Here is a 23224-nt window from a genome sequence, read left to right as displayed (position 1 = left end):
TATGACAATGGCTGCCATGTTTCCTTGCAGAGTTATTATGAGGATTAGATAAAAGATCACATATGTAAAAGCACATATGTATATTTTACACATATGTAAAATATATGAATTATAAAGGACTGTGCTGCTGTTATGATTATTATGTTTTTTTCTGTTCCTATATAATCACCAATGCTACTCCAGCTGGATAGAAACCTGGAACGAACTAGAGAATAGGGGAACACGCTATTAATTTTTCATTAAAAGAATAAACATTTACTGTATAAAATAACAGTCCAGAAATGAAGAGCATGTTTAGCTCTACAATTCACCTCAAAAATGAAAACAATTATTCTGATAACAATACATAAATAGATCAAGCCTGATATCTATGCAGACCAAGATCTATTAAGTGTGTAAAACCAGAACTTTATTAATAGTAGACCAACATATTTTTCACATTTGATGTTTGAAAGAGAATTTTTGTATTACCTCAGTATGACTATTTTAATTGTCACATTGTTGAAGAAGGAAAGTAACTGAAACAGACTTAAATATAATCAAGAGTGCCCTGTTATGGAAAAAGTAAACCTCTATAGCTCCTTATGTATATAAAGCATATAATTAAAATATTCCCACTCTAAAAAGAGAAAACCCATTCCTTTAATATACAAAATTAAGATTTATCCAAGGGGGAAAGTGTTGAGGGGGGTGGTGGTGGTGGTATGAATTGGGAGATTGGGATTGACATGTATACACTAATATGTATAAAACAGATAATAAGAACCTGCCGTATAAAAAAATAAAATAAAATTCAAAAAAAGTTAAGATTTATGTCAATGTATTTACCAAGCTAAAAACTAACCTAAAAACACAATTCAACCCAAGTTCACCAATTTCAATAATTACTGATGAAAACTCACTTAAAGGGACCACATACACAGCAGGATTTGAATTATATTTGAATTAGGCAATGTACCTATCATCATATGAGAATGAAAGCCAAGGATCAATTCTCTCAGCCAGAATAATATAAGTATTAATTCAATACTCTGCTGTAAAGACAAAGCATTGAAAACAGGTCTTCATTTACTCATTCCTATAGGGGAAATGCTGAGCCCAAGTAACAGAATCTATATCTCTCCCCAATATATGAACGTCAAAAGACGAGTAGCAAAATTCACTCTTAGGTGACTATTTCAGTAACATCATACAAAAAAATCTGATATCTTGTAAGAAAAGACCTGGCTTTGGGTCATATTATCTAAACTAATGCAAAAAGTAATTAATGTACTGACACAAAATCACTAACTTCACAATAAGCAGAGTTTCTTTGGGGCTGAGTTCTTTCAATGAGGTTGACTGCCAAATATCTACCCTGAATATACAAACTGCTAGAAAGCCCTCTAGAAGCCTTTGACATTCTTCCTTTAATTAAAAAAAAAAAAAATCTTTATGTAGATGGAAGATATACAAGTATACCTAAGATACAAAAGCTAGAGAAATCAGGAAACAATATGTAAATTAAAATCACCTGTTAGCAACACACGAGAGGAACAAGAGCTGAGGATACATGAGAACAGAAATCAAGACACTTTCAATAGCTGGCTGAGGTAAGATGACTACAAGTGAGTAAACTATATATGCAAGCTCACTTCCAGCTCGTGTGTTTGCAAAATTCCAGGAAATAATGGCAGCACACAAGTCCGTCTGTGTTCAGCAATCGGGATTGCAGTGATCTTGCTAGAGCAAAAAATTTCTGACAGTAAAAGCTCAAGTTAATTTGCAGAAAGGCCTCTCAAATGTGTCTATGCAAAGGGAAGGTTTGGAGTACACAAAAACAATCAGGAAAAAGTATTTTCATACTAAGTATAAGATTTACGGCAAAAACATGATAAACTCAGTAAAGATGTTAAATACAGAATGTATAGTTAACAATACAATAAAACATTGCATATGGATTAAAAACAGGAAAAGCCACCAATGAAACTAATGAAATACACTCTCCTGGAAGGAATCATTAATGAGAAATAATCCACTTGCATATTAAAACAGAGTGACCATATTAAAGGATTTCCAAGACACAGTGTCACTGTCCAGTGTCAACTGTACACATTCCTAATAGAAATAGATAACACACCTGAAAAGCTGTCTCTAATAACATAAAAACAAAAACAGCTATTTTCTACCATGTGTGTTATAATTTCAGGGTTGTATAAAACAAATAATTTTTAAAAGTCCAGGTGAAAAGGAGATTACTTCTATTTCTCAAAAATATAGAAACTGAACTAGAAAGCCACAGTTAAGTGATATCTTTGCCCAATACACTGCTTGCCAATAAACAACATTTTTGAAAAAGGCATTAGGGCATTTTCTTTAATAAATGTGAAGATTATTTAAAACAATTTACTTTTTACTTGACAATTATGATTGTTAAAATGACTTGTGATTACCACCCTAAATGTCAACCCTCAATATACATTACCTTTTCTGTTGACTTTAGAGGTTTTTAAAGCCAACCTCAGGACAAATTCAGGAGATGGTTACATTTTTCCCCTCCAACCCTCACTAATAAAACTCCATTATTAATATGTTTTTTTCTGAGTTGCTCTTCTCTTATAAAGCAAAATGCTAGGGGGAAAGAATTCCAATTAAATGAAAATAATTGCCAAGGATCATAACTAATATATGGAAAGTTTGGTAGGCTCTGTCACTCAAGCTGCCTGGCAGTGATTCCCAGGGCATTCAAAACAAAACAGAGTAGTGGGCTCCCAACCCCAAAGATTAGAACTGTTAGTTCAGAATGGCCCTAAGAGTCCCATTTTGTATAAGCAATCTATATGACAAGAATGTATCTGGACCACAGTCTGATAAGAATGGGCTCTGGACTATACTTTAAAGAATACTATAATTCTCTTCCCCCAAACCTAAAGGTACACTATGCCTGCTAAATGAATTCCCAGGGTGTAAGCAATATTTTGTCATTCTCCCATTCATTTGAACAACAATCACTATAGAAGTGGAGAGGCAGGCTTGAGATTCTCTTCCCAAATTCTTATTCCTTACCTATAAATTTTACATGATCTCTACTGTTTTAACAAGCATAAAAATATAGCAACTGAATTACAAAGTTTAGAACCAACTCATTTTATAATACACTGAGATGTACATGGATGGTTGAAAGGCCGGAAGGATATACAGCACTCCAGATGCTGGGAAAGTTGTGACATGGATTGAAAAAGCCCTAATACCTGTAATACACCATACACCATGCTAGGTTCTAAAAATGTAGCAGGGAACAAAGTAGACATGATACCCACTCATGTGTAACTTATAGTCCAACAGATAGACATGATACCCACTCATGTGTAACTTATAGTCCAACAGATAATACAGACACTTAACAAGTAATTGTAAGTTTGATGTGCAGTGGTGAGAACTAAGAAAGGAAGGGATCCAATCTAGTTGAAAGGATATGAAAGACCTCTCTGAGAAGAGACTTCTAAACTGATACTTGAAAGAGAGGTAGGAGTTGGGCATAAAGAGATGGAGAGAACAGTTTTAGCAAACAGAACAGCAAGTTGTAAGCCCATGAAATCAGAGAATATATAGCATATGCAAGCATTTAAAGAAGTCCAATATGGTTAAAGAGGTAGAAGATGAGACTGGAGAGGCAAGATTTAGTTTTATAAGCTACGTTAAGGAAGGAGGATTTTATATTAAGGACAAAAATCAGTCACCGAAGGGCACTGAGAAAGGAAGAAATATGACTTTGAGATCATTCTTAAAACTCAAAGTGGTGAGTTTTGTCAGAAGGCCAATGAAGCACAGATTTAAGAGATGATGGCTTAGATCAGTGCTACTCAAACTGTGGTTCATGGACTAGCAACCCAAGTCACTCTGCATGAAGAGAAGTTTGTGTCCAAATTTATTATCAACAATGACACTAAAACTATAGCTAAAAGTATGCTGATTTGTATTTTGGCACAAGCTCCTTGTAACATCAGAGACTAGCACTTTGAATGACACTAGCTTAGACTATGGTGATGGCAAGAGAGTTGGAGACAAAACAGATTCAACAGAAATTTAGGGTCTAGAATGAGTACTATTTAGTGATAAGCTGAAAGGAAGAGGAATAAAGGAAGATTCAATGTCTTCTGGCTTGTTTCTTAGATTCATAGTACCTTGACCTTTATTGACATAGAAAATACAGGCTTTCGTATTTTTGGTGGTGGGGGGTGGTGGTGACAGGAGTTAATTGAACACGCTAAGTTTGAAGGTGCCCCATGGTCCACGGGTTCCTAATCTGGGTCTCTTAGAAGAGGTCTGAGCTAGAAAAAGTGATGTGAGTAGTCAGAATCACAAAGGTGTAATTGAGCTGTGTGTAACAGCTGAGGTCCCCGTGGTGGAAGGGGAGGGATATAACAAGGAAGGGACAGAGAGGTGGGATATCTAGTTGAGAAGTGTCAGAGACCAGGAGAAAAGAGGATTTCAAGAAAGGGAAAGAAAGGTTCAATGTCAAATGTTACCTAAGGTTAGTTAAGATAAGGACTGAATAATTCTGTTGAGATTTAGCTACTCTAGTGATCACTGGTGACACGAGGGAGAAAAATATGGATAAATAGGGGCTGAAACCAGAGAAGTAGAGAAATAAGTAGAGGATAATAAGTATTCTAAGTAGAGAAATAAGAAGAGGATAATAAGTAGAAACAGCAAATAAAGACAGCTTATTTAAGAATTCTAGTTATAAATGAAGAAAGGGAAGAGAGACAAGGTGTTAGATGGACAGATATATGGAATACAGAATTAAGGGTAAATTCATTTAAAAAATGAGAGAACACTTAAGCACACTTGAAACACTGGTGAGAAGTAACAAAGAGGAAAATACAAGAGAAAGAGGGGATGAAAATGCAAAGGCTCTTAAGAGGCAGAAGAGGATGGTATCTGGTGTTTACTGGTCTTAGAAATATCTATGCCTTTTATTTAGAAGAGACAGATATGTGTGGGTATAAGTAGATTTTGTGAGAAATACTGATGGAGTTTCCATCTGATAGTTTCTATTTTTTCTGAGAAGCAGCAGGCAAGGTCGTAAGAAAGTGAAGAGAGACTTGGTGGAAAGAGAAACTTCTATCCGATATAGTCATTGTGGAAAATGGGAGAACAGACCAAAGAAATGTGGTAAGATTTTGCAAGCAGAGCCTATTTGTAGTTAATGCTGAAGAATTTAAATTAGTACTGGTTAGATTATGTGATATTCTCTAGGTACAGTCCACAGTCCAGATAAAGGCATGAAGAAAAATGACTGGAGTCATCAAAAGAATATGTTTAGGGCTTCCCTGGTGGCACAGTGGTTGAGAGTCCACCTGCCGATGCAAGGGACACGGGTTTGTGCCCCGGTCTGGGAGGATCCCACATGCTGCAGAGCGGCTGGGCCCGTGAGCCATGGCCGCTGAGCCTGCATGTCTGGAGCCTGTGCTCCGCAACGGGAGAGGCCACAACAGTGAGAGGCCCACGTACCGCAAAAAAAGAAAACAACAAAAAAGAAAACCTATCAAATACTGAAAGATATATATAAACTACTTTCCCCACTGAATTGTATAGCCCAAATGCAGTATAATTCTGAATCAAATTCCATTTCACTGGTCTTTTACCAAATACTCTTCCTCTGGATTGGAAGGGAATGACAAAGAAAATATTCCATATTAAGAAAAATGTGCACTATATTTAAATTTGTCTGAAGTTGTGAAAAGTGCCATCGAGAACATGGCTTTTAGATTGTCTGCTATTGATCAAACCTCGTATCACAATGATTTCAGTAACTCTTTAAATATAAAATATCTCCAAAGTTGGAGGGCTGGGGCATGTTAGGAAAGACAATTATTTTTTTAATTTTATTTTTTTTTGCGGTACGCGGGCCTCTCACTGTTGTGGCCTCTCCCGTTGCGGAGCACAGGCTCCGGACGCACAGGCTCAGCAGCCATGGCTCACGGGCCCAGCCGCTCCGCGGCATGTGGGATCTTCCCAGACCGGGGCACAAACCCACGTACCCTGCATTGGCAGGTGGACTCTCAACCACTGCGCCACCAGAGAAGCCCACAATTATTTTTTTAAAGAAGAACTCTAATTGCTGAAAAGAGAAACATAATATGATTAGATCATGCAATTGGGAACCAGTGAGTAGCAACACACTGGAGAAAAGCAGACTAAAAAAATGTCAACTTTACAGATAGTGTACATTATAAGTAATTTACCTCTTTAAATCTTAGCATCCCCTTGTAACTCAGGAAATATTCCTGTTCTGTTTATAACAGAGTAGTCAGAAAAAAATGAGATAACAGCACTTGGTAAACCATTTCAATTATGCTAGTATTACTAGTAAAGCCTTTCTGCTACCTGAAGCTATTTTTGCTCCGCAAATGAGATTCTAAGGATGGAATTCAATGAAACAATAATTAAAAATAGCCTGGTTCCATACAAGCTATCTTGATCTGGAGGAAGTATTGAATAGACCATAATTAGTCTGAAAGTAAAAGTGTGACAGGGAGAAAAAAGGTAAGACAAATATAAGTAGAGACAGTTGATTTAATGGTTTAATAATAAATATTTAATGTTTTAATAATGGAATAAAAATGAGATACTACAGCACAAGAAGTTAAAGAGACAGACAAAGGTAGATTTAAATAAGATACACAAACAGAAGGTTAGGCCTTTAGAAACAAAGATGTGGTATGCAGTTTTCAGTGGTAGCTATGACAGGGGTAGATTTTACTGCTTTGAACAGTTTCTTACCCTCCATATATAACAACAACAACAACAAAAGTAATGTGAATAAAAGGGAGACTAAGAACTTATTCAAAAAACCTATCTTTTAAAAAAATACTTAAAAAGAATACTGGAAATAGACGGAGAGCCTATCATAGCATTGGGTCACATGTCTACTGATGTATTTCAGCCAAACTATTTTATAGCTAAATTAATTACTTTGAAACTCCCACTGGAAAATGTAAAATCTTATACAGGTATGCATGCACAATACAATCCTGCTATATCCTCAAAAGCACAAAACTGCTGGACCTAAATCAAACAAAAATGCAAAATATAAGCCTATATTACATATAACTACAAATATGACTAATGTTAAAAATAAACATTTCTTTTTTATCATAAATACTAAGCTTTTCTAATATTATCTTATATTATCTTAATGACAATAATGTCATTAAAATGCCATCTAAAATGCTATATGGTATCGCTAAATTATGTCAGTATTAATAACATTAGCAACACATATATATGTGTATATATATATATACATATCTGCCACTGAAAATTATCGCTATCTCAAAAAAAAGCTAGACTTACTAGTTTTGCTTGCTGAGCATTTACTGGATCGCCATACTGGAGAAGAGCTTGAAACTGGTTATTTTTTGTAAATGTGATTATCTTCAATACAGCACCAAACTTAGAAAATATCTGTTAAAACATTAAAATCAAAACAAATTTTATCTACTGTATTATTATTTCTCAATTTTATAGATAAACATGCAAATTAAACTAAACTTACTTGGTGAAGAACATCAAGTGTTACAGGGTAATACATATTGTCAATAATTATTCTAAGCACTGGACTCTGGGCTGGAGTCACTGCGCTCTCACTAACTGTGGTGCCACTAAGAGGAGTATTTGCTGTCTGGACAGCTGTCACTGCTTGAAGAACTGCTTGAGCACGCTAAAAAATGAAAGATAAGCACTTTAGAAACATTCCTGGTATTTTCACCTATACTTTGCTACACGTTACAATATTAAATTCTTTTCTAGAACACATATAGATTAAATAAAATTTAATACTCAATAAATACTTTTGAGCACCTGCCATGAGCCAGGGATTATAATTCAAGTATTATACTAGTATTTACTTCAGAACAATTATCTAGGGTTTGGAACCAATGTGGAACAAGAAGACAGTCAGTGTAATTTATTCTCAAAACAACAAGATGGAGTCTGACAGATTCAGAAAATGTTTTAAACAGAAACTTTTAGAGAACAATGAAACTTTAACATTATTCATTCCATAAAAAAGGCACACAGTAAACCTTAACAAGGGGATTAATAGATTATCCAAAAGAACTCCCATAAACCTTATTATTTCCAATAAATCCTAAAAGAAGAATATTTAGATACAAATTCTTTTTTTCATACTAGCATAACTTCTGAAACCAAAATTTTTAGAACAGAAATTAATGTATACCATACTATAAAGCCATAAAATTTTCAGGAATACTTCAAAATAAAATATGAAGAATATTTTCCACACATGTTATGGTATCTAATTTTACGGAGGACTAGTAAGATATTGATAACTGAACCATGACAGATCAACTATTATAAGACACACCGTGATTTCTGAGATTTTAAAATGTGAAAAAATATATATATGGAACTGAAAAAATACAGTATTTTTGGGAAATCTGTCAACTAAATCATATGTTAAATGTTCCAAAAAGACTGCCTTTATTACTATTATGCCTTTCCTATTATTACTGACAGATTCACTGATAAGAAATAATTTCTTTCTACCTTATCTGGGGTCAGAAAACCTATATAAAGGCAAATAACTGTTAGATATAATAATGACAAATACCTCTACGCTGCTTTATAGTTTGAAAAAGTTGTATTGGCAGATGAACAGGAATATAAATAGAGCACAGTGATGAATGAAAAGGAAGGTGGATACAAAAGAATGAGAACACTTATGATAATAAGGAATGATCAGTGTTCCCTTCAGCAGCACATATACTAAAATTGGAACAACACAGAGATTAGCATGGCCCTATGCAAATATGACCCCAAAATCATGAAGTGTCACATTTTCTCTGGACCTATTAACTAATGTGGTGGTGGTAATCATTTTGCAAAATATAAATATATCAAATCACCTTAAAACCCACACAATGTATATGTGAATTGTATCTCAAAAAAGGTGGGAGGATGGTCATTTCACTGAAATATTATATAACCAGGAAATCATATAGCTTGGTACTCAAAGAGATCACACGCTTATCTACTCAAACTTCATCATCTAAATGCTAATTAAATAAAATATGACCTATACATTTATGTTAAAGTGACTTGTTAATTCAAATCCAACATTTTGAAACATACAACAAATATTTAATACAATGGGCACATTTACACTACTATAAAGAATATAGTTATAAAAAAAGAGGGATAAAAAGATTTCTAGAACAATGTTTGTTAATTTAAACATCTGAACATATTTAACCCAATATATATTTAAATAAAGTATCTTAAGTAGCTCATTGCAAGTAGCTCACTGTTCACTTTCTTAATTAGTGAACGTCTTTATATACATTTATTATAATAAGCATGGAAATATCACAACTTAGAACTCTAACATCTGCTATTTTAAATAATGGAACGTCTTCTTAAAATAGGAATCACATGATCATGGTGTACTATCCAAACAGTATAAAAAGTTAAGTTTCCTCTGCAACCCAGTCACCCTGTCTGCTTTCCCTACATACACAAGCATATATGTATATATGTACTCCATACAAACATGTTAAGTACTTATCTACTGTATACTTTTCTTTCCAATACTATTCACTGTTCTCCATCTTCCTTTTTTACCTTAACAATTACGTTCTCTATTATCATTAACAAGTAACTTCATACATTTTTTTGTCTCATTTATGTGTAGCTTTTTTAACATCTTTATTGGCGTATAATTGCTTTACAATAGTGTGTTAGTTTCTACTTTATAACAAAGTGAATCAGCTATACATATACATATATCACCGTATCTCCTCCCTCTTGCATCTCCCTCCCCCATTTTTTTTAAAATAAATAAACTGACTTATTTATTTATTTATTTTTGGCTGCATTGCGTCTTCATTGCTGTGCGTGGGCTTTCTCTAGTTGTGGCGAGTAGGGGCTACTCTTCGTTGTGGTGCACGGGCTTCTCACTGCAGTGGCTTCTCTTGTTGCAGAGCATGGGCTCTAAGCGCGTGGGCTTCAGTAGTTGTGACATGTGGGCTCAGTAGTTGTGGTTTGCAGGCTCTAGAGAGCAGGCTCAGTAGTTGTGGTGCACGGGCTTAGTTGCTCTGAGGCATGTGGGATCTTCCTGGACCAGGGCTCGAATCCGTGTCTCCTGTATTGGCAGGCGGATTCTTAACCACTGTGCCACCAGGGAAGCCTCTTCATACGTTTTAAAAAAAATTTCATGGAGCAGAGTTGGCTTGCCAACCTAGATTTTAATTAAACTTCATATTGAAACAATCATATACACATAAAAGGACACAAATCATAAGTATATACAGATCAATAAAATTTCACAAATAGAACGTATCTGTAAAAGGACTATCTAGGTAAAAAAAATAGAACATTACCAACACTCCAGAAGCCACACACATGCTTTCACCCAGTTATATAAATGGAACCATATAGTATGTGTTCTACTTTGTTCTGGCTTCTTCCAATAAACATAATTTTTATGATGTTCATCCAAGTTCTAGAGGCACCAGTAGCTTGTTCATTCTTTTTGCCAGTCAGTATTCCAACAAATAAATATACCACAACACATTCTACAGCTGCTGAACATGTGGATCATTTCCAGCTCTGGGCTATTACATACAGTGTGCCATGAACTTTCTTATACATATCTTTTCATGCACATATGTATGTATTTTCTCAGATATGTGACTAGTAAAAATTACTAAGTCAAAGAATATGTATATACTCAGCTTTAGTAGACATTTCAAGGTTTTAAAAATAATTCTACCAATTTACATTCTCATCACTTATTTATGGAAGTTCAGGCTTCTCTACATTGCTCCAATACTTGGTATTACCAGTCTTAATTTTATCCAGTATGGTATACATGGCAGTATCTCACTGTGATTTTCATTTGTATTAAGGGTTCTTAATCCAAACCTAATCCACTCTGTGGATCAGAGGATGGCTTTCAAGGAAACTAACTAATGGGAAACCTGAAGATGTCTAACAAGTGGCCATGTGAAGTGAGGGGTGGAAAGGTGGTACAAAGGCAGGCAGGCCACAATATTCCAGATAAAAGTGGCAGCACAGAAACACAATGGCCTCCAAAGACAAAATAAGAGAAAGCATGCCAGGTTACAGGCACTACAATTACTACTGGGATAGAAGCACAGGAAAACAGGGTGGGAGTAGCCATAAGACAGAAACAGTACTCATCTCAGAAAGGGCCTTTACCCTGAGCATGAAAAGGATTTGCTGCAGGTGAGCAACTTAGTCAGATTTGTCATTTTAGAAAGAGATACACTCATACACACACACACACGCGTGGCTGTACTAGGGAGAACGAATTGAAGACAAAAATTAAGGAAGATAGTAAGGGCTTGTGGTGGCACAGTGGCTGAGAGTCCGCCTGCCGATGCAGGGGACAGGGGTTCGTGCCCTGGTCTGGGAAGATCCCACATGCCACGGAGCGGCTAGGCCCATGAGCCATGGCCGCTGAGCCTGCGCGTCCGGAGCCTGTGCTCCGCAACGGGAGAGGCCACAACAGTGAGAGGCCCGCGTACCGCAAAAAAAAAAAAAAAAAGATAGCAAAAGAAAGCTAGTAGGTAATATAGCCAAGAGATGACTGTGTCTGAGCAAATGAAGTAGCAAGAAAGAAGAAAACTGGGCAGATATTGAAAAGAGTGAATTCACAGGACTTACTGATTTGATGAAAGGTTCTGGAAGAATTCATGATTGACACACATTCATTTGCCTCTCTTCTATTATAAAACACTATTAAAATGACTATAAATAAGTACAAAATGGAATAAATGCCAATACTGAAGAAAGAAGGTTATCACTAGCTTAGAATAACTTTATCAAATTCCCAGAACTCAGAAAATGCATGGACAGAAGACACAGTGAACACATAGCAAAAAAGGGTTTGCACTGGTAGCAGCCATAGGAATCAAATTAGAAATTGGTAGGTACACAGGAGGAAGGAGAATGTGAAAATAAAAGGGTTAACAGAAAGTATGGCTAACAAACAGCCTCTTCCTCCGCACCATCAACCAACTTATAATTAAACAATAAAAACAAAAGCAACAACAACTAAACACTCCCTTAAAAGAACAGAAACTCTAAAAGGAGCTTTGAAGGCCAAGAATAAAAACCTCTGGCATTTGGGGGGATCCCAGGTTAGTATCCAAGTCCTCATAACCTTACTCTAGAGGAAAGCATGCAAGTCCAATAAAACCTAATTGTCCATTCTGAAATATAAACAGACAATGACGGTGGGTGGGAGGAAGAGAAGAATAGAGAGAACAAGATAAACATAACAGCTAATACTAAAGAAAGTAATAAAAGATACAGTCAAGTATTTTAAAATACCATTAATTAGTAACTGTAAAGAATGACCAATTGCAAGGTAAAAAGGGTATCAAAGAAGAAGAAGTTTTGAAAATCAAAAATATGGCTGTCAAAAATTTTTTTTCCAACATAAGGAACATTGCACTGACTGCTCCCTATGTCTGGAACATAACCAAGACTGCAGTAAGTGCCTTATTCTCTAATCACTTTGAAGTATGTTACTCAAATGTCACTTGTTGGTTGGGCTTCCACTGGTTATCCTATTTGAAATTACAAATCCCCCTCCCCTACATATATATATCTATCTATAGATGCCTTATCTTTATTCTTTCCACATCATTTTCATTTGAATCTTTTAAAATGAGAATGCATTCACTAATTACTGAAAATACTAACATGTAAAATAAAATTGGGATATTAAATGCCATTTTAAACTCTAAGTAAAAAGAATAGAGAATAGATATTTTCTTTTGGTATATTTCCTCATGATAAATTCTGAGAAGTACAACTTCTGGTTCAAAAGAAATGAAAATTATCAAATTAAAAAAAACCTGAAATTTTAGCCTTATCTTTTAGGCAAAAAGTTTTACAAGCTTATTTTTCATGAACTATCAAAATGATCTTAAATTATTTTTACAAAGGTTAAAATCTATGAGGAATTATTTTCCATTTAATTTTTGATAAGACAAGAGCCACAGTTTAGATTTTACTAAAACAGATAAATTAGCTAAAAACTACATTTGAAGAGCTGAAGTTTTTAGACCAGTTTTTATCACAATCCTATGTATTCAGATCTAAAACCATTCTTAGAGCCGGAGGAAGATGGCGGAAGAGTAAGACGCGGAGATCACCTTCCTCCCCACAGATACATCAGAAATTCATCTACACGTGGAACAACTCCAACAGAACACCTACTGAACGCTGACAGAAGACCTCAGACCCCCCAAAAGGCAAGAAACTCCCCACATACCTGGGTAGGTCAAAAGAAAAAAAGAATAAACAGAGACAATAGGATATGGACGGGACCTGCACCAGTGGGAGGGAGCCGTGAAGGAGGGAAGGTTTCTACACACTACAAGCCCCTTCGAGGGCGGAGACTGCAGGTGGCGGAGGGGGAAAGCTTCGGAGTGGCGGAGGAGAGCACAGCAACAGGGGTGTGGAGGGCAAAGCAGAGAGATTTTGGCACAGAGGATCGGTGCCCTCAGGCACACACCAGCCCGAGAGACTTGTCTGCTCGGCCGCCAGGGCGGGCGGGGCTGGGAGCTGAGGCTCGGGTATCGGCTTTCAGTCGGAGCGCAGGGAGAGGTCTGGGGCTGGCGGCAGGAAGAGACCCTGAAGGGGTTAGTGCTAGCCCGGAGGGAGTCCGGGGAAAGGGTCTGGAGCTACCGGAGAGGCAAGAGACTTTTTTCCCTTTTGTTGCCTGGTGCGCGAGGAGAGGGCATTCCCCTCCCTCCCCTCTGCCTGAGTGAGCCAGAGCCCCCGAATCAGCGGCTCCTTTAAACCCGTCCTGTCTGAGCGAAGAACGGACGCCCTCCGGCGACCTACGCGCAGAGGCGGGGCCAGGTCCACGGCTGAGACCCGGGAGCTGTGAGAGCAGAGACAGGGAAATCTCTCTGTGCAGCCTCCGAGGCAGCGGATTAAAGCTCCACGGTCCATTTGATGTGCCCTGCGTCTGTGGAGTGCATGAATGGACAGCGAATCATCCCAAATTGAGGAAGTGGACCTTGAGGACAAGATTTAAGACTTCCCCCCCCCTTTTTTTTTCTCTTTTTACAACGAATTATCTCAAATTAAGGAGGTGGACTTAGCAAGATTTCAGACTTTTCGCCCTTTTCCTCTTTTTACAACGAATTATCCCAAATCGAGGAGGTGGACTTGGAGAGCAAGATTTTTGATTTTTCCCCCTGCTCTCTTTTTGTGAATGTGTATGTGTAATCTTCTGTGTAAGATTCTCTCTGTATAGCTTTGCTTCCACCATATGTCCCAGGGTTCTTTCGGTCCGTGTTTTTTTTCAATAATTACTTTTTAATTTTAATAACGCTACTATATTTCATACTTTATTCTATTTTACTTTACCTGCTCTTTCTTTTTTCTTTTTTTTTTTTTTTTTTGTGGTACGCGGGCCTCTCACTGTTGTGGCCTCTCCCGTTGCGGAGCACAGGCTCCGGATGCGCAGGCTCAGCAGCCATGGCTCACGGGCCCAGCCGCTCCGCGGCATATGGGATCCTCCCAGACCGGGGCACGAACCCGTATCCCCTGCATCGGCAGGCGGACTCTCAACCACTGCGCCACCAGGGAGGCCCCTGCTCTTTCTTTTTTTCCTCCCTTCCCTTCCTCCCTCCCTCCCTCCGCTCCTCCTTTCCTTCTTTCTTTTTCTTTCCTCCATCCCTCCCTCCCTCCCACCCTTCTTCTTTCCACTTTCTTTTTCTTTCCTTCCTCCCTCCCTCCCTCCCTCCTGTCTTTCTTTCTTTCTTTCCTTCCTCCCTCCCTCCCTCTCTTCTTCCATTCACTCTTCCTTTTGCTTTCATTCCTCCCTCCCTCCCTCCTTTCTTTCCTTTCTTTCCATCCTTCCTCCCTCCCTCCTTTCTTTCTTTCTTCCTTCCTTACTTCCCTTCTTCCTTTCTTTCAATCTCTCTTTCTTTCTTCTACTAATTATTTCTTTCTACTTTTTCTCACTGTTATTCTGAGCCGGGTGGATGAAAGGCTCTTGGTGCTGCAGCCAGGAGTTAGTGCTGTGCCTCTGAAGTGGGAGAGCCAACTTCAGGACACGGGTCCACAAGAGACCTCCCAGCTCCACATAATATCAAGCAGCGAAAATCTCCCAGGGATCTCCATCTCAACACCAGCACCCAGCTTCAGTCAACGACCAGCAAGCTACAGTGCTGGTCACCCTATGCCAAGCAACTAGCAAGGCAGGAACACAACCCCACCCATTAGCAGAGAGGATACCTAAAAACATACTAAGGCCACAGGCACCCCAAAACACACCACCAGACGTGGACCTGTCCACCAGAAAGACAAGATCGAGCTTCAACCACCAGAACACAGGCATTAGTCCCCCCCACCAGGAAGCCTACACAACCTACTGAAACAACCTTAGCCACGGGGGACAGACACCAAAAACAACGGGAACTACGAATCTGCAGCCTGCAAAAAGGAGACCCCAAACACAGTAACATAAGCAAAATGAGAAAGCAGAAAAACACACAGCAGGTGAAGGAGCAAGATAAAAACCTACCAGACCTAACAAATGAAGAGGTAATAGGCAGTCTACCTGAAAAAGAATTCAGAATAATGATAGTAAAGCTGATCCAAGATTCTATTTCCCAGATCCAAAATCTTGGAAATAGAATAGACAATATGCAAGAAACAGTTAACAAGGACCTAGAAGAACTAAAGATGAATCAAGCATCGATTAAAAACACAATAAATGAAATGAAAAATACTCTAGATGGGATCAATAGCAGAATAACTGAGGCAGAAGAACGGATAAGTGAGGTGGAAGATAAAATAGTGGAAATAACTGATGCAGAGAAAAATAAAGAAAAAAGAATGAAAAGAACAGAGGACAGTCTCAGAGACCTCTGGGACAACATTAAACGCACCAACATTCGAATTATAGGGGTTCCAGAAGAAGAAGAGAAAAAGAAAGGGACTGAGAAAATATTTGAAGAGATTATAGTTGAAAACTTCCCTAATATGGGAAAGGAAATAGTTAATCAAGTCCAGGAGGCACAGAGAGTCCCATACAGAATAAATCCAAGAAGAAATACGCCAAGACACATATTAATCAAACTGTCAAAAATTAAACACAAAGAAATCATATTAAAAGCAGCAAGGGAAAAACAACAAATAACACACAAGGGAATCCCCATCAGGTTAACAGCTGATCTCTCAGCAGAAACTCTACAAGCCAGAAGGGAGTGGCAGGACATAATTAAAGTGATGAAGGAGAGAAACCTGCAACCAAGATTACTCTACCCAGCAAGGATCTCATTCAGATTTGATGGAGAAATTAAAACGTTTACAGACAAGCAAAAGCTGAGAGAGTTCAGCCCCACCAAACCAGCTTTACAACAAATGCTAAAGGAACTTCTCTAGGCAAGAAACACAACAGAAGGACTATACCTACAATAACGAACCCAAAGCCATTAAGGAAATGGGAATAGGAACATACATATCAATAATTACCTTAAATGTAAATGGACTAAATGCTCCCACCAAAAGACACAGAGTGGCTGAATGGATACAAAAACAAGACCCATATATATGCTGTCTACAAGAGACCCACTTCAGACCTAGAGACACATACAGATTGAAAGTAAGGGGATGGAAAAAGATATTCCATGCAAATGGAAATCAAAAGAAAGCTGGAGTAGCAATTCTTATATCAGACAAAATAGACTTTAAAATAAAGACTATTAGAAGAGACAAAGAAGGACACTACATAACGATAAAGGGATCGATCCAAGAAGAAGATATAACAATTGTAAATATTTATGCACCCAACATAGGACCACCTCAATACATAAGGCAAATACTAACAGCCATAAAAGGGGAAATCGACAGTAACACAATCATAGTAGGGGACTTTAACACCCCACTTTCACCAATGGACAGATCATCCAAAATGAAAATAAATAAGGAAACACAAGCTTTAAATGATACATTAAACAAGATGGACTTAATTGATATTTATAGGACATTCCACCCAAAAACAACAGAATACACATTTTTCTCAAGTGCTCATGGAACATTCTCCAGGATAGATCATATCTTGGGTCACAAATCAAGCCTTGGTAAATTTAAGAAAATTGAAATTGTATCAAGTATCTTTTCCGACCACAATGCTATGAGACTAGACATCAATTACAGGAAAAGATCTGTAAAAAATACAAACACATGGAGGCTAAACAATACACTACTCAATAATGAAGTGATCACTGAAGAAATCAAAGAGGAAATTAAGAAATACTTAGAAACAAATGACAATGGAGACACGACGACCCAAAACCTATGGGACGCAGCAAAAGCAGTTCTAAGGGGGAAGTTTATAGCAATACAATCCCACCTTAAGAAACAGGAAAGATTTCGAGTAAACAACCTGACCCTGCACCTAAAGCAATTAGAGAAAGAAGAACAAAAAACCCCCAAAGTTAGCAGAAGGAAAGAAATCATAAAGATCAGATCAGAAATAAATGAAAAAGAAATGAAGGAAACGATAGCAAAGATCAACCAAACTAAAAGCTGGTTCTTTGAGAAGATAAACAAAATTGACAAACCATTAGCCAGACTCATCAAGAAAAGAAGGGAGAAGACTCAAATCAGTAGAATTAGAAATGAAAAAGGAGAAGTAACAACTGACACTGCAGAAATACAAAAGATCATGAGAGATTACTATAAGCAACTCTATGCCAATAAAATGGACAACCTGGAAGAAATGGACAAATTCTTAGAAATGCACAACCTACCAAGACTGACTCAGGAAGAAATAGAAAATATGAATAGACCAATCACAAGCACTGAAATTGAAACTGTGATTAAAAATCTTCCATCAAACAAAAGCCCAGGACCAGATGGCTTCACAGGCGAATTCTATCAAACATTTAGAGAAGAGCTAACACCCATCCTTCTCAAACTCTTCCAAACAATATCAGAGGAAGGAACACTCCCAAACTCATTCTACGAGGCCACCATCACCTTGATACCAAAACCAGGCAAGGATGTCACAAAGAAAGAAAACTACAGGCCAATATCACTGATGAACATAGATGCAAAAATCCTCAACAAAATACTAGCAAACAGAATCCAACAGCACATTAAAAGGATCATACACCATGATCAAGTGGGGTTTATTCCAGGAATGCAAGGATTCTTCAATATACGCAAATCAATCAATGTGATACACCATATTAACAAGTTGAAGGAGAAAAACCATATGATCATCTCAATAGATGCAGAGAAAGCTTTCGACAAAATTCAACACCCATTTATGATAAAAACCCTGCAGAAAGTAGGCATAGAGGGAACTTTCCTCAACATAATAAAGGCCATATATGACAAACCCACAGCCAACATTGTCCTCAATGGTGAAAAACTGAAACCATTTCCACTAAGATCAGGAACAAGACAAGGCTGCCCACTCTCACCACTCTTATTCAACATAGTTTTGGAAGTTTTAGCCATAGCAATCAGAGAAGAAAAGGAAATAAAAGGAATCCAAATTGGAAAAGAAGAAGTAAAGCTGTCACTGTTTGCAGATGACATGATACTATACATAGAGAATCCTAAAGATGCTACCGAAAAACTACTAGAGCTAATCAATGAATTTGGTAAAGTAGCAGGATACAAAATTAATGCACAGAAATCTCTGGCATTCCTGTACACTAATGATGAAAAATCTGAAAATGAAATCAAGAAAACACTCCCATTTACCATTGCAACAAAAAGAATAAAATATCTAGGAATAAACCTACCTAAGGAGACAAAAGACCTGTATGCAGAAAATTATAAGACACTGATGAAAGAAATTAAAGATGATATAAATAGATGGAGAGATATACCATGCTCCTGGATTGGAAGAATCAATATTGTGAAAATGACTCTACTACCCAAAGCAATCTACAGATTCAATGCAATCCCTATCAAACTACCACTGGCATTTTTCACAGAAGTAGAACAAAAAATTTCAAAATTTGTTTGGAAAAACAAAAGACCCCGAATAGCCAAAGCAATCTTGAGAACGAAAAACGGAGCTGGAGGAATCAGGCTACCTGACTTCAGACTATACTACAAAGCTACAGTAATTAAGACAGTGTGGTACTGGCATAAAAACAGAAAGATAGATCAGTGGATCAGGATAGAAAGCCCAGAGATAAACCCACGCACGTATGGCCAACTTATCTTTGATAAAGGAGGCAGGAATGTACAGTGGAGAAAGGACAGTCTCTTCAATAAGTGGTGCTGGGAAAACTGGACAGGGACATGTAAAAGTATGAGATTAGATCATTCCCTAACACCATACACAAAAATAAGCTCAAAATGGATTAAAGACCTAAATGTAAGGCCAGAAACTATCAAACTCTTAGAGGAAAACATAGGTAGAACACTCTATGACATAAATCACAGCAAGATCCTTTTGGACCCACCTCCTAGAGAAATGGAACTAAAAACAAAGATAAACAAATGGGACCTAATGAAACTTCAAAGCTTTTGCACAGCAAAGGAAACCATAAACAAGACCAAAAGACAACCCTCAGAATGGGAGAAAATATTTGCAAATGAAGCAACTGACAAAGGATTAATCTCCAAAATTTATAAACAGCTCATGCAGCTCAACAGCAAAAAAACAAACAACCCAATCCAAAAATGGGCAGAAGACTTAAATAGGCATTTCTCCAAAGAAGATATACAGACTGCCAACAAACACATGAAAGAATGCTCAACATCATTAATCATTAGAGAAATGCAAATCAAAACTACAATGAGATATCATCTCACACCAGTCAGAATGGCCATCATCAAGAAATCTAGAAACAATAAATGCTGGAGAGGGTGTGGAGAAAAGGGAACACTCTTGCACTGCTGGTGGGAATGTGAATTGGTACAGCCACTATGGAGAACAGTATGGAGGTTCCTTAAAAAACTAAAAATAGAACCACCATATGACCCAGCAATCCCACTACTAGGCATATACCCTGAGAAAACCATAATTCAAAAAGAGACATGTACCAAAATGTTCATTGCAGCTCTATTCACAATAGCCCGGAGCTGGAAACAACCTAAGTGTCCATCATCGGATGAATGGATAAAGAAGATGTGGCACATATATACAATGGAATATTACTCAGCCATAAAAAGAAACGAAACTGAGCTATTTGTAATGAGGTGGATAGACCTAGAGTCTGTCATACAGAGTGAAGTAAGTCAGAAAGAGAAAGACAAATACCGTATGCTAACACATATATATGGAATTTAAAAAAAAAAAAAATGTCATGAAGAACCTAGGGGTAAAACGGGAATAAAGACACAGACCTACTTGAGAATGGACTTGAGGATATGGGGAAGGGGAAGGGTAAGCTGTGACAAAGGGAAAGAGAGGCATGGACATATATACACTACCAAACGTAAGGTAGATAGATAGTGGGAAGCAGCCGTAGAGCACAGGGAGATCAGCTCGGTGCTTTGTGACCGCCTGGAGGGGTGGGATGGGGAGGGTGGGAGGGAGCGAGATGCATGAGGGAGGGGATGTGGGAACAGATGTATATGTATGACTGATTCACTTTGTTATAAAGCAGAAACTAATAAAAAAAAAATAAAAAAAATAAAAATAAAAAAAAAAAAGAAAAGAAAAGCAAATGTAAAAAAAAAAATAAAAATAAAAATAAAACCATTCTTACACTTTTTCTAAAAAAATAATTTTAGATAATTAAGATAATTAATATCTTCTACATCACATTTTTAAAAGATCAACACATATTCTCAACATATATTCTCAATTCTTACATTTTTCCCCCAGGAAAACCATTAACACATCCTCAATAGGAGTCTTTCCATAAGAAATTAAGACCTATAAAAAGTCAAATAACCAAAGGGACTGAACTTCGTACACTGAAGTCTAAGCAGAAGAGTTGCACAAACAGTTTATGCTTAAGTCCTACCTCAGACAGTTTCTATACAAAAACTTTAATTTGCACAAAGAAAAAGAACACTTTGACCAGAACCTAAAAAGCACTGAAAAAATGCTATTTAACTAATTTATCCAGTATTAATTTAAAATATAAAAATAATAGACCACACATACTTTCTGTAAATTAACATAATGGTTAATACTTCACATGCTACAAGAAAATGCCACAAAAAACCCAGAAACAAAAAACAAGAAAGTGCTCATAGAAAAATCTTCTGAATGGTTAAAAAAATTTTTTTCTGCTAATATGTTTATGAGAGTCTTAATACGTTCTAGGCCATTTTATTTATGTACCTACACATACTCACTTGGTTCAATGTATTATCTGTTTTTAGTTCTTTGTGATTGGAGTACTGAATATAAATCGGTTGGTTACGAAGGTGAGGTGTCACAGCAGAATAGTAATTAACCATAGTAATAGCTGCTTCCTCTGTTGCTAGTTCCAAAAATGCCTGAAAATTTAAATAGCAAAAATCTTAATATTATGAATCAAATTCAAATATACTTCAATATCTGTAATCTATTTGGTTCATTAGAAAAATCAGTAACTAGAATATAACCTTTCAAGTTACATTTAGATGCTCTAGTAGGTAGAATTAGAAATCCCTTACTGAAGTTTAGAGATACAATTAAAGCTAAACTTAGAAGCTCTTAGAATACAAAGTACTTCCACCTCTGATTTTCCATACACTACAAATGTACCCACTTCAACAAAGGCTAGAGAAAATAAAATCTAAACGTTTTCCAGCACCAGAATGTTACCACTCCTAACCTAGAAAACATAACAGAACACCAAGTCATTTTTAAAGCATTTACAATTTAACAAAGAAAAAAATTAAATGTCATATTATTAGTGATATTAACTATATTTAAGAGAACATTAAATTTCTCTAAGTTTTTCTAAATGGTATCATTAGAAACTTTAAAACAAAATTTGATTTTTAATATACCTGGACCCTACTGCTACAGGTATAACTATTCAATATAGAATATCTGGGACTAATGACTATCTTTTCCTAATGCTATCAGATAAATATTTCCCTGGGATAAGCTTAAAGGATAAGATGCTGCTAGTGTCCTTACTGATTTCCGATATTACCAAGAGCAAAGCCACAATAAAAGAAGTATTTCATCTGTATTTCCCACAACCTCATTGACCAATAGTTCAATTAGAGTCCTAAAGGGAATTTGAAAGGCAAAATTTGAAAACTACAGTGACTTATTCATTTTAGCTCTCTAGCATTAGTTTCCCAAACACAGCTACAAGGAAAAGTCAGAGTAAGACTTCTGTCATGTTCTTTAAGAAAAGTAACCTACTACATACTATCCTTTCATCAGGCGACAGCTAATTCACACCTGCTGGATAGTTGGGGCTTAACATTTTATAAGTCCTGAAAGAAATATACCTGATTTTTTCCTTTCAGCATAAGGATGTTGGTCACCTTACCAAAAGGTAAGCCTAAAGCAATAACTTCAGTTTCTGTCACTTCACCAGGTAATTTTCGAATATGAAGTACACGAGAAGGAGCACCATCCATTTTATCTTCTCCTTTAAATTTTTTACTATCATTACCATTGGCTGAAAGACATTAAAGAAACAGTCTTTAGTATATTGATTTTCCTTATTTGCATAAAAATATCACAAAACAAACTTTAATAAAAAACTTAAAAACAGAGCTGAGCATACTTGGGATACTTCCTAAAAATTCAAAAAACAGGTTTGCAAAGTAACAGAGAAAATGATATCCACCAATTACTACTAAATGAAATCATCAATTAAGATTACTATTGGGGGGCTTCCCTGGTGGCACAGTGGTTGAGAGTCTGCCTGCCGATGCAGGGGACACGGGTTCATGCCCCGGTCCGGGAAGATCCCACATGCCGTGGAGCGGCTGGGCCCGTGAGCCATGGCCGCTGAGCCTGTGCGTCCGGAGCCTGTGCTCCGCAACGGGAGAGGCCACAACAGTGAGAGGCCTGTGTACCGCAAAAAAAAAAAAAAAAAAAGATTACTATTGGGTAAATATATTTCTGGATAGCATATGTAAAGAGTAGCAAGTGATAATCAAAAACATTAAAATGCAATTTCATAAAGAAATGGTCAATGGCTATAGAACACAATTATCTTACAATTCAATTGTCTTATTAGAGACAAATAAGGAGTCTAAAACTTAGTCTAAGACTAAGGAAACT

General features: G+C 37.0%; 1 protein-coding gene across 4 annotated transcripts in view; it reads right to left on the bottom strand.

Annotated features, from left to right (window-relative positions):
* PTBP2 (polypyrimidine tract binding protein 2) overlaps positions 1-22587 on the bottom strand; it is a gene marked incomplete at its 3' end in the record, with an annotated part of 47847 nt that extends 25260 nt beyond the window's left edge. For all 4 annotated transcript variants that reach the window (XM_079697456.1, XM_079697457.1, XM_079697458.1 and 1 more), the window contains exons 1-4: positions 22441-22587; positions 21343-21486; positions 7544-7708; positions 7342-7452 (exon numbers count right to left, since the gene is read on the bottom strand). In XM_079697456.1, the coding sequence (XP_079553582.1) occupies positions 7342-7452; positions 7544-7708; positions 21343-21486; positions 22441-22572 (552 nt within the window). In that variant the 5' untranslated portion in view covers positions 22573-22587. The remainder of the gene's footprint in view (positions 1-7341; positions 7453-7543; positions 7709-21342; positions 21487-22440) is intronic.
* Between the last annotated feature and the right edge of the window lie 637 nt (positions 22588-23224).

Source organism: Hyperoodon ampullatus, assembly GCF_949752795.1.
Source record: "Hyperoodon ampullatus genome assembly, chromosome: 2".
NCBI lineage: Eukaryota > Metazoa > Chordata > Mammalia > Artiodactyla > Ziphiidae > Hyperoodon > Hyperoodon ampullatus.
Note: the sequence above shows the minus strand (reverse complement) of the source record. Positions and strands in the feature narration are given on the sequence as shown.